Source organism: Phacochoerus africanus, chromosome 6 (genome assembly GCF_016906955.1).
Source record: "Phacochoerus africanus isolate WHEZ1 chromosome 6, ROS_Pafr_v1, whole genome shotgun sequence".
Taxonomy (NCBI): domain Eukaryota; kingdom Metazoa; phylum Chordata; class Mammalia; order Artiodactyla; family Suidae; genus Phacochoerus; species Phacochoerus africanus.
Window position 1 is genome coordinate 94,723,413 of NC_062549.1, and position 12,721 is coordinate 94,736,133.

The following is a 12,721-nucleotide window of genomic DNA, read 5'->3' on the forward strand; positions in this document are numbered from 1 at the left end:
TATAGTTTGGGATACTTAGCCTGTCAGATTTGTCCTCTACCTTCATTTCCTCAACTGTAACAGCTCTAATTGCTTTCATCTTTAAAAAAAAAAAAAAATATATATATATATATATATATATATCTGTGGTGTGTTGAAATGACTAACCATAAGTCTTAATTGGTTGGGAATCCTAGGTTTTGATTTTTTTTCTCTTGAATAGAGAGGCTGTGTGTATCATAGTCCCATCCCTTAGCTATTGGCTTTCTCCTCTTACCAGGAGGTACCCATGATCCCTCGGCCCCACTACACCCAACCTGGCTGTGTCTACTTCATCTGTTTGCTCCGAGATGACTTGCTGCTTCGTCAGGGTATGTACATGGGAGCTGACTTGGCAAAGTTGACCTTGTCTCCATATGATCATTAATAGCAATAGAATTTATATTTTTTATATCCTCGAGTCCTTAGGCTTACATACATTTACCCTCAATTAAATAAAACTAATTTGGAGAAACCAGGGTGATTTCATATAAAGCTTTTTTTTTTTTTTTTTTCCTTTTAGGGCCACACCCACAGCATATGGAGGTTCCCATGCTAGGCATCAAATCAGAGCTACACCTGCCAGCCAGTGCCACAGCCATAGCAACGTGGGATCTAGCCTACATCTGCGAACTACACCACAGTTCATGGCAACACCAGATCCCCAACCCACTGAGTGAGGTCCAGGATCAAACCCACATCCTCATGAATACTAGTCAGATTTCCACTTCGCCACAATGGGAATTCCCTATAGTTACATATTTATTATTTTAGATTTTAAGTTCTATGTATGTAGACCTTGAGTCCAACTAATGGATACCTAATAGAAGTTATGCAGGAATCGTTTTAACCTGTGTCTTTCTCCTGTGCCTTCGTAGGTGACTGTGTATATCTGATGAGGGATAGTCGGCGCACCCCTGATGGCCACCCAGTTCGGCAGTCTTATCGACTATTATCTCACATTAACCGAGATAAACTTGACATATTCCGCATTGAGAAGCTTTGGAAGAATGAAAAGTACGTGTTGAGGTTCTGTCTCTTCCTCCAGCTGTGTCCTTTCAGCACAGAGCTGGATATTTACTTGGCTCTTGCTAATTAACTAAATCTCTCCTCTTTTTTTCTTTTCTAGAGAGGAACGGTTTGCCTTTGGTCACCATTATTTTCGTCCCCATGAAACCCACCACTCTCCATCCCGTCGGTTCTATCACAATGAGCTATTTCGGGTGCCACTTTATGAGATAATTCCCTTGGAGGCTGTGGTGGGGACCTGCTGTGTATTGGATCTTTATACATATTGTAAAGGTAAGTGATCTGGACTACTTAAGAAATAATCTCTTGTTCCCTAATTCATTGACCTACAACTGTTCATTCCTATAGTCTCTCTCTGATAGAAAAGACTATCTAAGGGAACTATGAAGCTTCAAAGAGCTATGTAACATTTTTTCTTTCTTTTACCTAGTGCTTGGTATTCAGTAAATGTTAATTCTCTTTTTGTTAATTTAATTCATATAATTCTTATACTGTGTATTTAACATTCTATTAGTATTTGTAGGAAGATAAGTTACTTCACACACCCATTCCAGAATCCCTGTGGCCATCATTAACTCTCTGCATTAAACCAAAAAAGCACAATAGTTTCATAAGATTTGTGATTAAAAGTGGAGTCAGGAATCTGATTTCACATTTCAGCTCCACCGCTTTTTACCTGTGTGCCCTTGGGCAAGTTACTTAGCCTACCAAAAATAGGGATTAGTATCTATTTTAGAGAGTTTTGTAAGAATTAAATGAAATAATCTGTAAAAGCACTAAGCAGAGTTTATGGCTCTTGTAGAACTTAGTACATGTTGGTTGTTATTATTAGCAGAGTTTAGATGCCTAGCTCTTTCTTTTTGTATCAGAACAAAATAGTCCAGAAGAATATGTATTCCATTCAATAACTAACTGTTTGAAATTCCCTGCTACTGATGACTTCTCCATCCCCCAGTTTATAAAGTGTTGATTACCAAATGTACTTCCCTCATTTATACTGCCATTCTTTTCTCATAATTTCCCCATAATCTGCTCTGTTTTTCCCTCAAAATGTTCTTTCAAATATCCCTGCAGGAATATTTGAAGGAACGCCCTTCAACTCTTAGATTCCCTCCCCGCTTTCTTTGACAGTAATGTCTCCTTTCTTCTATAGTCACTAAATGCTTAGTTGTTCCCCCCATCAAAACAGAGCTGCCATGTTTCACTCGTAGAGGTCTTGCTGCTATCCCATTGGTGTGTCATGGTCCCTGGGCAGCTCAGGGGGAGGGAAGGAGAGACCAAATAGGGAGGGTTCTTTAACAGTGTTTGGACTCATAGGGAGACCCAAAGGAGTGAAGGAGCAAGATGTATACATCTGTGATTATCGGCTTGACAAGTCAGCACACCTGTTTTACAAGATCCACCGGAACCGCTATCCTGTCTGCACCAAACCTTATGCCTTTGATCACTTCCCCAAGAAGCTCACTCCCAAAAGAGATTTCTCAGTAAGTCTCCTTCCTCTCTTCACTCTATGTGTCAGGACAATCTAGTTCATGCATGGAATTCTTAGAGTAAGAATTTTCAAGTGGCTCTCTGCTTCTTTGTACTGTTTCCACCCAAACTGGAAAATTCAATCTCTATTTGGGATGTTTGGGCCACAAAAATGTATTTATTCTGCAATTCCTAGCATGGGCTGTATCTCAGGAAATTGTTACTTTAGTCATTTTTTTTCTTTTTTCTCTCTCACCTCTTTAAGTCTTTTCCCTTGAGCCCCATACTTCAGTATTCGGGTACATTTTTCACATCCATTATTTTGAGAAACAAAAGAGACTCTCCGTAACCTTGAGAAACCTTTGTTATAAATAACTCAGTGCTTTTTCTTTTTATCTCTGCATTGAAAACGTAAGACATGGAGTTCCCTTGTGGCATAGCAGGTTAAAGATGCAGAGTTGTCACTGTAGCAGCTCAGGTCGCTGCTGTGGTGCAGCTTCATTCCCTGGCCCAGGAACTCCCACATGCTTCAGGCACAGCCAAAATAGAAAATAAAATTTGAAAAGTACAGAAACATTAAGAAAAAATTGTTTATTATCCTACTACCCAGAAAATAACCAGTTACATTTTCATTCTAGCTCTTTACCTGAGTGTTATTTTATTTCTTTCAAACTGTTGTGAATATATTCCTCCAATTATTTTGCACCATTCATCATCATTTCATAAATTTTGGTCATCCATTTGCTATAATGAAACCCTGGGCTAAGGTCCTCATCCATGAGTTTTCTTTCAGTTGGCCTATCAGAATTCATAGTAATAATCTGGAGTGCTTGGAAATAGTCTAACCAGAAAGCAAACCTTTATGTTCCTATTTTTCCTAGTATTTTTTTAAATTTTCTAAACCATATTTTATATTTTTTCTGCCCACCACCAACCAAGCTCTGCCTTTCATTTAGAATTTTTTGGTCACAGAGTTCTCACTGTGGCACAGTGGGTTAAGAATCTGATTGCAGCAGCTTGGGTCACTGTGGAGGCACAGGTTTAATCCCTAGCCCAGGAACTTACATATGCCACAAGTGTGGCCATAAAAAGAATACATACATATATAGAATTCTTTGATTTGGCTTGTTCAGTCAACAGCTCAGTGATTAGCTTTGAAACTCCCACCTTAACTACTTAAAAGTTGGGATGGCCAAAAATAATTGTGAGTCTATCCCTTCTACTGTCTTTAAAAACTCTAAAAACCACTGTGACTTATTTGTATTAATACAAGTAAAGAACTTTTGACCTTAAAACACAATAACCCAGAGTTCCCACTGTGGCACAGTGGGTTAAGGACCTGGCATTGCTGTGGTGTAGGTAACACTGCAGCTCAAAGTCAGTCCCTAGCTCAGGAACTTCCATATTCAGTGGTATGGCCAAAAAAACCCCACAGTCCCCCAACTTTGAAAGGTTTTAGCCCAGTTTTTTTCTTTCCTTACTTCCCTACCTCCCTGTCTCCCCATGTCCCCTATCCTGAGTTTGGCCCTGATCATCTGATCCAGCTTCTCCAGCTTCTCCAATGCACTTATCACTTCCTTTTCTTCCCTGCAGCCTCATTATGTCCCAGACAACTACAAGAGGAATGGAGGGAGGTGAGTCCCATTGGGGGTGTGAGGAGCCCAAGGAATTAACCAACAACCTGAATGGAGCAAGAGAACCACCACTTACCCACTCAACCCCACCCCTAGGATTGGGAAGTCTCTGGCAAAGTAGCCCAGTATAGTGCCAACAGTAAAATGGAAGAACTAGACGTCAATAGATGTGGTCTCATTTTGGAGCCTTAGTTGGGGCAGGGAGAGAGATTTGTAAGATTGTAGAAAGAGAAGGACTTGGAACAGAACTCTAGACAGATTTGGAAAAATCTCTTTTAGATTTTTTTAGATTTCTCTAAGCTTGCCTTGTTACCCTAAGGTGTATCAGCTCTTAGGACCTCTGTCAAGAAACAGAAGTAGGTAGAAGTGGGAGTTAACCTGCTGTGGTGCAGTAGGTTAAGAATCCTGCTTCAGGGAATTTCCATTGCAGCTCAACAGTAATGAACCCAACTAGTATCCATGAGGATGCAGGTTCCATCCCTAGCCTTGCTCAGTGGGTTAAAGGATCCAGCATTGCTGTGGACTCTGGCGTAGGTCACAGACACAGCTTGAATCCCATGTTGCTATGGCTGTGGCATAGGTGGGTAGCTGCAGCTTTCATTCGACATCTAGCCTGGGAACTTTGATATGCTGCAGGTGCAGCCCTAAAATAATAATTTAAAAAAAGAATCCTACTGCAGCGGCTCAGGTCGCTACAAAGGTGAAGGTTCGATCCCTGGCTTACACATGGATTAAAGGATCCAGCATTGCCTCAGCTGGGACTTAGGTCGAATCTGAAGCTCACATTCAATATCTGGCCCAGAAACTTCCATATGCCATGGATATGGCCATTTAAAAAAAATAGTAATAACTAGAGGTGCGCAGTTTTAGCTGAGCAGTTTGAGCTCATAGTTTTTATGCTTGTTTTGTACAAAAGAAAGATGTTTTTAGAGAAAATACTGCAGGCTTTTTTTCAATTTCCTTTTCTGTTGAATGGTAGCATAACTACTTTACCTACCTACATCAGTAGCTTAACATAAGGAAATCAACTATGTTTCAATTTTTTAAAAAAAAAAACAGATAATAGGAAAAGAAATTCAGGAAAAGTAAAAATTCCTATTAAATGATGATTGTAGTTGGACTATGGGTATCACAAGGTTGGACCATACTTCTCTGTACTCATGAAGCAGGCAGAACTAGCTAAGCTTTCTACCAGCTCTGCTCTTCTTTAGGGATTCATAAAAGAAGAAAAATTGACTTTTATAAATAGAGGTTAAATTTCAAGAAAGGTAGTGATTTTTTAAAAAAACAAAGACTATAGCCAAGTTTCTCACCTCTTGGGAGTTCCCTGGGTGGTCTAGTGGTTAGGACTCAGTGCTTTCACCTCTGAGGCATGGGTTTAGTCCTTGGTCTGGGAACTGAGATCCCATGTGAAACCACTGCATGCTGCAGCAGAAAAAAAAGTTTCTCACCCCTTGAGCCAAGGCTCTTACAGCTCAACTGCAGATTCTCAAGCCATCAGGAGCTCTCTTCCCTTTATTCCCCTTCCATCCCCAAGTGCCCTACTTTAGCCTTCCTCTAAATTTACATATCCTGAAAGAATTAGTAAGTTTACATTCCCTTCTTGCAGATCATCCTGGAAGTCTGAGCGCTCAAAGCCACCCCTAAAAGACCTGGGCCAGGACGATGATGCTCTACCCTTGATTGAAGAGGTTCTGGCCAGTCAGGAGCAAGCAGCCAATGAGATGCCCAGCCTGGTGGAGCCAGAACGGGAGGGGGCCACTGCTGAAGTCAGTGAGAGTGAAAAAAAACCACAGGAAAGTAATCAAGAACCCCAAGCAGCCTGTACCCCTGAGGAACGCCGGCATAATCAACGAGAACGACTCAACCAGATCCTGCTCAACCTCCTTGAAAAAATCCCTGGGAAAAATGGTAAGAAGAATCAGACTCATATCTAGGGTTTAGGATGAATGGGGAATTAGCAGAGAGGGAATGAAAAAGAACAACTTCTAATTACTTGCCTAGAAAGAAAATATTCTCTTAAAATGGTATGGTTCTTTCATGGGCTTATGTTTAGATTTATTTTGGGAATGAAACTGTGGGAGGTAATAGGATCTCCTCCCTGGAGAACAGTTTTGGGCCAGAGGAAGGTCTATGTTGCTTACAGGCCAGAAAAGGAACCATTGAGGAGTTCCTGTCATGGCTCAGTGGTTAACGCATCCGACTAGGAACCATGAGGTTGCGGGTTCGATCCCTAGCCTCGCTCAGCGGGTTAAGGATCCGGCGTTGCCGTGAGCTGTGGTGTAGGTTGCAGACGTGGCTCAGATCCCGAGTTGCTGTGGCTCTGGTGTAGGCCGGCGGCTACAGCTCCGATTTGATCCCTAGCCTGGGAACCTCCATATGCTGCAGGAGTGGCCCTAGAAAAGTCAAAAAAAAAAAAAAAAGAAAGAAAGAAAAGGAACCACTGAACTGTGATCTGAGAGCTCAAATCTGGAATAAGGAGTGGAAGAGTAGTATTTGATGAGCCTCCTTGGTTCTGTTTTCAGCCATCGATGTGACCTACTTGCTGGAGGAAGGATCAGGCAGGAAACTTCGAAGGCGTACTTTGTTTATCCCAGAAAACAGCTTTCGGAAGTGAACCTCAGAATGAGAACCTCAAGCATTTGGGATCCAGTGGAGCTAACAGTCCTGCCTCCTGTTCTCTGAGTATAGACAGGGGTGGGAAGGGTCCGTCCAGCAGGGGAATGGGGCCATGTCGTTGACATTAGGTACTTAGTAAACCTTGGAGCTAGTGGAGAGGAAGAGGAAGGGGATCTGTCTAACACAGTTCAGTTTAACTTGTTTTCCTCTCCATTGCTTCACCCTGAGGGTTAATAATGTAGGGTGGAGGGCAGAGCACAGTGGGGATGACCAGAATCTTTTGGTACTTTACAGCACTTGCCCCTCCCCCCAGCTTGGGTCTTTCTGTGTCATCCTCTGATTCCGCAGACACTGCTAAGAAGCTGCTTCCTATACCCAGGTATGATTCAGACCCCAAAGGGATAGGGCCAGAATCCCCACCCCTCTCCTGTCTGTTCCTTATAGGCTCCAAGAGCTACCCCAGACACCTAAGACAGAAAGAGTAGCTGGAGCCTCTTTCCCGATCCCTGACTAGGAGAAGTTTCTCTCTCCTTTCTTGCCCAACCAGGTCAAAGTAAAATGTGAGTTGACAACTCAAAGCACTTGCCACTGCTGCCCCTCTCCCTACCTCTCCTCCCCAAAATAGAATCATGGAATAGGGAAGGCCCCCATGGGGTCAGAAGGGCACAGTACTTATTGTAATTATTTTTGTTTTAACCTTCATAACCTGCCGAACATACTTTTTCGTAATGAGAAGGCCAGGCCCCCGCCAGCACACGTGCTATTTATGCGCTGTGGTTCTTGTGTGTCTGCTGTGCTGTGCGAATGGAGATTCATTTCAAAATAAAATCATTTTAAAACCTACATAAAAATGAACTCTAACCACCCTCCAACAAAAGTCACTACATAAACTGTTGAGCAGTATTCACCTATCAAAGTATTTGTTGTGAGTGTAGATTATCAATTGAAAACACTACTTCTTGTTTTACTTGTACAGTTTTCAATGTCCCTCTCTTAGAGACAGTGCGTTCTCCCTACCCCTAGTCCCATCTTTCCTCCACCTTCCTGATGACGTAACCATTGGGAGGGATATCCAGGGTGTCTCCTTCCCATCCTCTTGACCAGAAGTTACCAGACAATACTGTCTCTTTAAAAATAAAATTTAAAAAGCTTTGCTTTGTCTTCTCAGACATACATATGCATATACGTTTTAGATGTTCTTATAAGAGAAAAGATGGTTTTTAAATGTGCCAAGTTGTGTGTGTATATATATATGTATGTATATATATATATATATATATCTGCTGCGTGATTAGTAAGCAATACAATAGTAAACATTTCCCCATTACTTTTCTCTAATATTGGACCAACGCTGTCCTAATTGTACATTTCCTCTTATGATGACGACGCTCTGACTTATTTAGGTAGAAACATTGACCACCTTCCATTCCATTGAATCTTTCTTTTTCTCCTTTCTGTGTCAATCTTGAGGAAAAAAACAAAATAAAACAAAAGAGACGGGGGGTGCCAAAGATCCCCTTGAGCAGAGAAAAAGCAGAATAAATATTTTATTAAAGAAAAAAGAGAATTAAGAAAATAGTTTGGAGTATTTTCTTACTGTAGAGAAGCACTGTACATTACTAAGAGACCTGGGTATAAGATACTCACGTGTGGAGCTGGAAAAATCGCATGTCCAAGCCCGTTTGAGTGGTTTCTTTTGGTTTTCATTGCAGGGAGCTGGGTGGGAGGGAGGTGGGAATAGGGGCACTTTGGGGGTCTCGGTCTCCTTTTAGTCAAAGCAGGAAAATGACAAGAAAGAGATTAAAATTCAATATTTCCTTTAATAGTGTTAAACACTAAAATTTTAGAAAAGACAAAAAAAAGAAAAAAATCTTTGTAAAATGGGAGAACAGAAGCAAAAGACACTACGCTCTGTCATTTTATCTTTCTTTTGTTGAAAGACTAAAAACTGAAATGTTTTTTAGACAATCAAATGTTAGGTAAGTGCAAAAACTTGTTTTTTCTTACTGGTGTAGAAATTAATGCCTTTTTTTATTTTTCAGTTATTTTATAATAACGAAATAAAAAGAACCCCCTAGCTGCCAGGCGGGTTTTGGTGTTTGAAATGCGGGGCAAAGCACTACATCACTGCAAATAGATACAGAGTTAGTCTGCATGTCTGTAGGCTGTGTGATTGCGGAAAATATAAATGCTGCTAATATATTTCCTTTTTACAAAAGCATATCTAAATAGATGATTGTTTTGATGTTAATCTTTGTAAATTATGTATTACCAATTTTAACATTGGATGTAATTGCATAAAAAGCTTGCATCTCAATCCTTGAAAGTCTAGTATTAAATGGCAAAAACTTTTCCTAACTGTGGAGTGGTGAGCTTGGTATTTTTTTTCCCCTGTCCTATCTTCTGTTTATCTTCCGGGGTCTTCGCTCTTCTCCATTCCTGTTTCCAAAGTGATAGATTTAAAACCACATCAGCACCATCCTGGGCCCTACCTGGGCATACTCACCAGTGTTGACTATTGGATAAAGCCACTTCCTCAATACTACCATCTTTTTGGCCTGGGCCGAGCCCTAACCAGTCAGCGTAAATAATAATCATCTACACCTTCTATCCTTTGCAACACATAGACATCATCTAATACTCATTAACAGCCTCCAAGGTTGACAGTAACTTTAGGCTACCTTTTCTAGGCCACTATGTTAGACCATTTCCAATTGTAAGCAGTCTGCATGTATTCATTTATTTATATTGTTCTTCACAACAGCCCTTTAGGTCAATACCAAAACCCAATTTTATAGATAAGAAAACTAAAGCAACAGAAAAGTCCAAGTAACTTGCCTAACGATCTTGTAGCTTGTCAGTTAATCCTCATAATAGCCCCCTGTAGTTATTATTCCCATTTTGTAGAAGCAAAACAGCAGCTCAGGAAAATTAAGTAACTTACCAGATATCACCTAGTAACTGGTGCTGGAGCCAGAACTCCAGAATCTTTATGTTGAGCCACAAATAGGAAAGTGTCAGAGGGAGCCAAAGCCTGATCCTACTAAGATCACTAGGATAAACCCATTCCTGCCAACACTGAAAGACCTAACAAAATTTTGTGCCAGATGTAAATCAGACAGGATGAGATTAAGATAAGAGAGATTAAGTGCAGAATAGAAGCACTGGAGTCACCTTCTCTCATAAAAACAACAGAATTACAAACAAATGATGAACAACCTTCAACCAGATGGACTTGAAACTTTCAAAAAAGATATCCTACTCCAGAAGACAAAGAGGAGGCAACATCAAGACAGTAGGACCGGCGATTAATGTGATGTAAGCAACCCCATACCCACCAGGTGGGCAGCCCACAGACGGGAAAGTAACTATTATCACAGAGAGTCACCTATGGGAGTGAGAGTTCTGAGCCCCACATCAGGTCCCCACGCCTAGGGAGCTGACATTGGGAGAAAGGCCCAAGGCCAGTTGGGCTTGTGTATAGGAGCTCCACCGGACTGGGGTGCAAACAGAGACCCCATTCTTGAAAGACACACACAGGCTTTCATGTGCAGTGGGTCCCGTGGCGAAGCAAAGTCTCCATAGGAATCTGGGACCTGACTGCAGTTCTTGGAGGATCTCCTGGGAAAACGGGGTGACTATAGCTCTATGTGGGGGAAGGACATTGTAGGCAAAGTTGTCTGGAATATTCATCGGCCTGTGTTCCTCTAAAGGTGGCCATTTGGGGAAAATCTGGCCCCACCCATCAGGGCTGAGACCCCAGGCCAGACAATAATCTAGGTGAGGATCACAGCCCCACCCATCAGTTAACAGGCTGCCTAGAGACCCCCCCAGACACAGCCACTTCCAATCTCTGAGACAAAGCCCCACCCACCAGAGGGATAAGAATCAGCCCCACCTACCAGTGGGCAGGCACTAGTCCCTGCCATCAGGAAGCCTGCAGCAAGCCGGTACCAACTTCAGCCACAAGGGGGGCAGACATCTATTGTCTGCAAAAAGGAGACCACACTAAAAACCTATAAAAATGAAAAGGCAGAAAACTATAACTCAGATAAGGGAGCAAGAAAAGAAAAAAAAAAAAAAAACAGAAAAACAGCTAAATGATCTGAAGATTATCAGCCTCCAGGAAAAAGACTTCAGACTGATAATAGTGAAGATGATGCAACACACTGGAAATAAACTGGAGGTAAGGATTGATAATTTACAGCAAACATTGAGCAAAGAAATACAAGATTTAAAACTTAAGCAGAGATGCAAAATACAGTAACAAAAAAATCATTAGAAGCAACCAACAGAATATAGGAGGCAGGAGAACAAATAAGCGAGGTGGAGGGGAGTTCCCGTCGTGGCGCAGTGGTTAACGAATCCGACTAGGAACCATGAGGTTGCGGGTTCGGTCCCTACCCTTGCTCAGTGGGTTAAGGATCCGGCGTTGCCGTGAGCTGTGGTGTAGGTCGCAGACGCGGCTTGGATCCTGCGTTGCTGTGGCTCTGGTGTAGGCCGGTGGCTACAGCTCCGATTCGACCCCTAGCCTGGGAACCTCCATATGCCGCGGGAGCGGCCCAAAGAAATAGCAAAAAGACCAAAAAAAAAAAAAAAATCGAGGTGAAGGACAGACTTGTGGAAATCACTGATGCGAAACAGAAAGAAAAAAGATTGAAGAGAGACGAAGACAGTCTAAGGGAACTCTGGGACAATGTTGAGCGCACCAACATCCTATGATAGGGGTGCCAGAAGGAGAAGAGAGAGACAGATATGAGTCAGCCATTTAGGCTTTGAGTTCAGCTAGAATGTAACTGCTCAGAAGCTTAACCCCACCGTGGTGCAATGGGTTAAGAATTCTATAGCGGCTCAGGTCACTGCAGAGGCACAGGTTCAGCCCCCCAGCCTCGAACAGTGGGTTAAAAGGAGCTGGCATTGCCACAGCTGTGGCTTGGATTCAGTCCCTGGCCAGGGAACTTCCACATGCCATAGACATGGTCACAAAATTTAAAAAGAACTATTGGTCCCAAAGTCATAGCCTTCCATATCTCCCTTTTATTTTTACACTAAGTTACAAAACTTCTTTTGCAGTAGTAACTTGCAATTGAAGAAACTTTGTATACTTGAGTATTCCCACTCTTTAGAATATAACTAGGAATTCCCAGAGGCTGTGGGACAGTTTGAGAAACAACGCCCTAGAAAATACCTGCAATGCAAACTGAGGTCTAAAAATGGAGCAGGCTGCCAAACACAAAAAGCAAAATTAAAGCAAGGAGCAGGTGAGTAACATATATTGACCAGGAATAGGGAACATAAAATCTTAGAAAATGGCAAAAGTAGGAGACATTTGCGTTTAACCAACCCTGCCCCTGAGCACTTCCAAAGCTTTGAAGATTTTTATCAAGTCCCTTCTCCCAACACCAGCCTGTTTTAACTTTCAAAGATGAAAGAAAACTTAGATTTCTTTTCCCTGTGTTTCACCTCATAATTCTCAGCTTCCTCCTAACTTTCCTGTTGCCTGGATATGACTATAGCTTTCTATTCTTACATCCTTTCAGTGATTCTCCTCTACGCAATCATAGTGATTTCCAGTCCCATTCTCAAAGCTGTAGAGCATTTAGTTATTCTCATTTCACAAGAATGGAAGGAAACTCATTAACTCTTAACAAAGTAATAAATGCCAAGTTACTATGCTTTCCAAAATTATATCCCCATATGGTGATATTAAGAAAAAAAATGTGTCCCTCGAGTTCCCGTCGTGGCACAGTGGAAACGAATCTGACTAGGAACCATGAGGTTGCCGGTTCAACCCCTGGCCTTACTCAGTGGGTTAAGGATCCGGCATTGCCGTGAACTGTGGTGTAGGTCACAGACGCAGCTTGGATCCCGAGTTGCTGTGGCTGTGGTGTAGGCCAGCAGTTATAGCTAGCTCCGATTCAATCCCTAGCCTGGGAACCTCCATACGCCAT

The 12,721-nt window shown here is 42.0% G+C and overlaps 1 protein-coding gene across 6 annotated transcripts in view; it reads left to right on the top strand.

Annotated features, from left to right (window-relative positions):
• The window catches only part of ASH1L (ASH1 like histone lysine methyltransferase), a 185,672-nt gene extending 176,544 nt beyond the window's left edge, over positions 1 to 9,128 (top strand). For all 6 annotated transcript variants that reach the window (XM_047784346.1, XM_047784348.1, XM_047784345.1 and 3 more), the window contains 7 exons: positions 260 to 350; positions 897 to 1,035; positions 1,148 to 1,320; positions 2,365 to 2,531; positions 4,111 to 4,151; positions 5,761 to 6,062; positions 6,677 to 9,128. In XM_047784346.1, the coding sequence (XP_047640302.1) occupies positions 260 to 350; positions 897 to 1,035; positions 1,148 to 1,320; positions 2,365 to 2,531; positions 4,111 to 4,151; positions 5,761 to 6,062; positions 6,677 to 6,768 (1,005 nt within the window). In that variant the 3' untranslated portion in view covers positions 6,769 to 9,128. The remainder of the gene's footprint in view (positions 1 to 259; positions 351 to 896; positions 1,036 to 1,147; positions 1,321 to 2,364; positions 2,532 to 4,110; positions 4,152 to 5,760; positions 6,063 to 6,676) is intronic.
• The last annotated feature ends 3,593 nt before the right edge of the window (positions 9,129 to 12,721 follow it).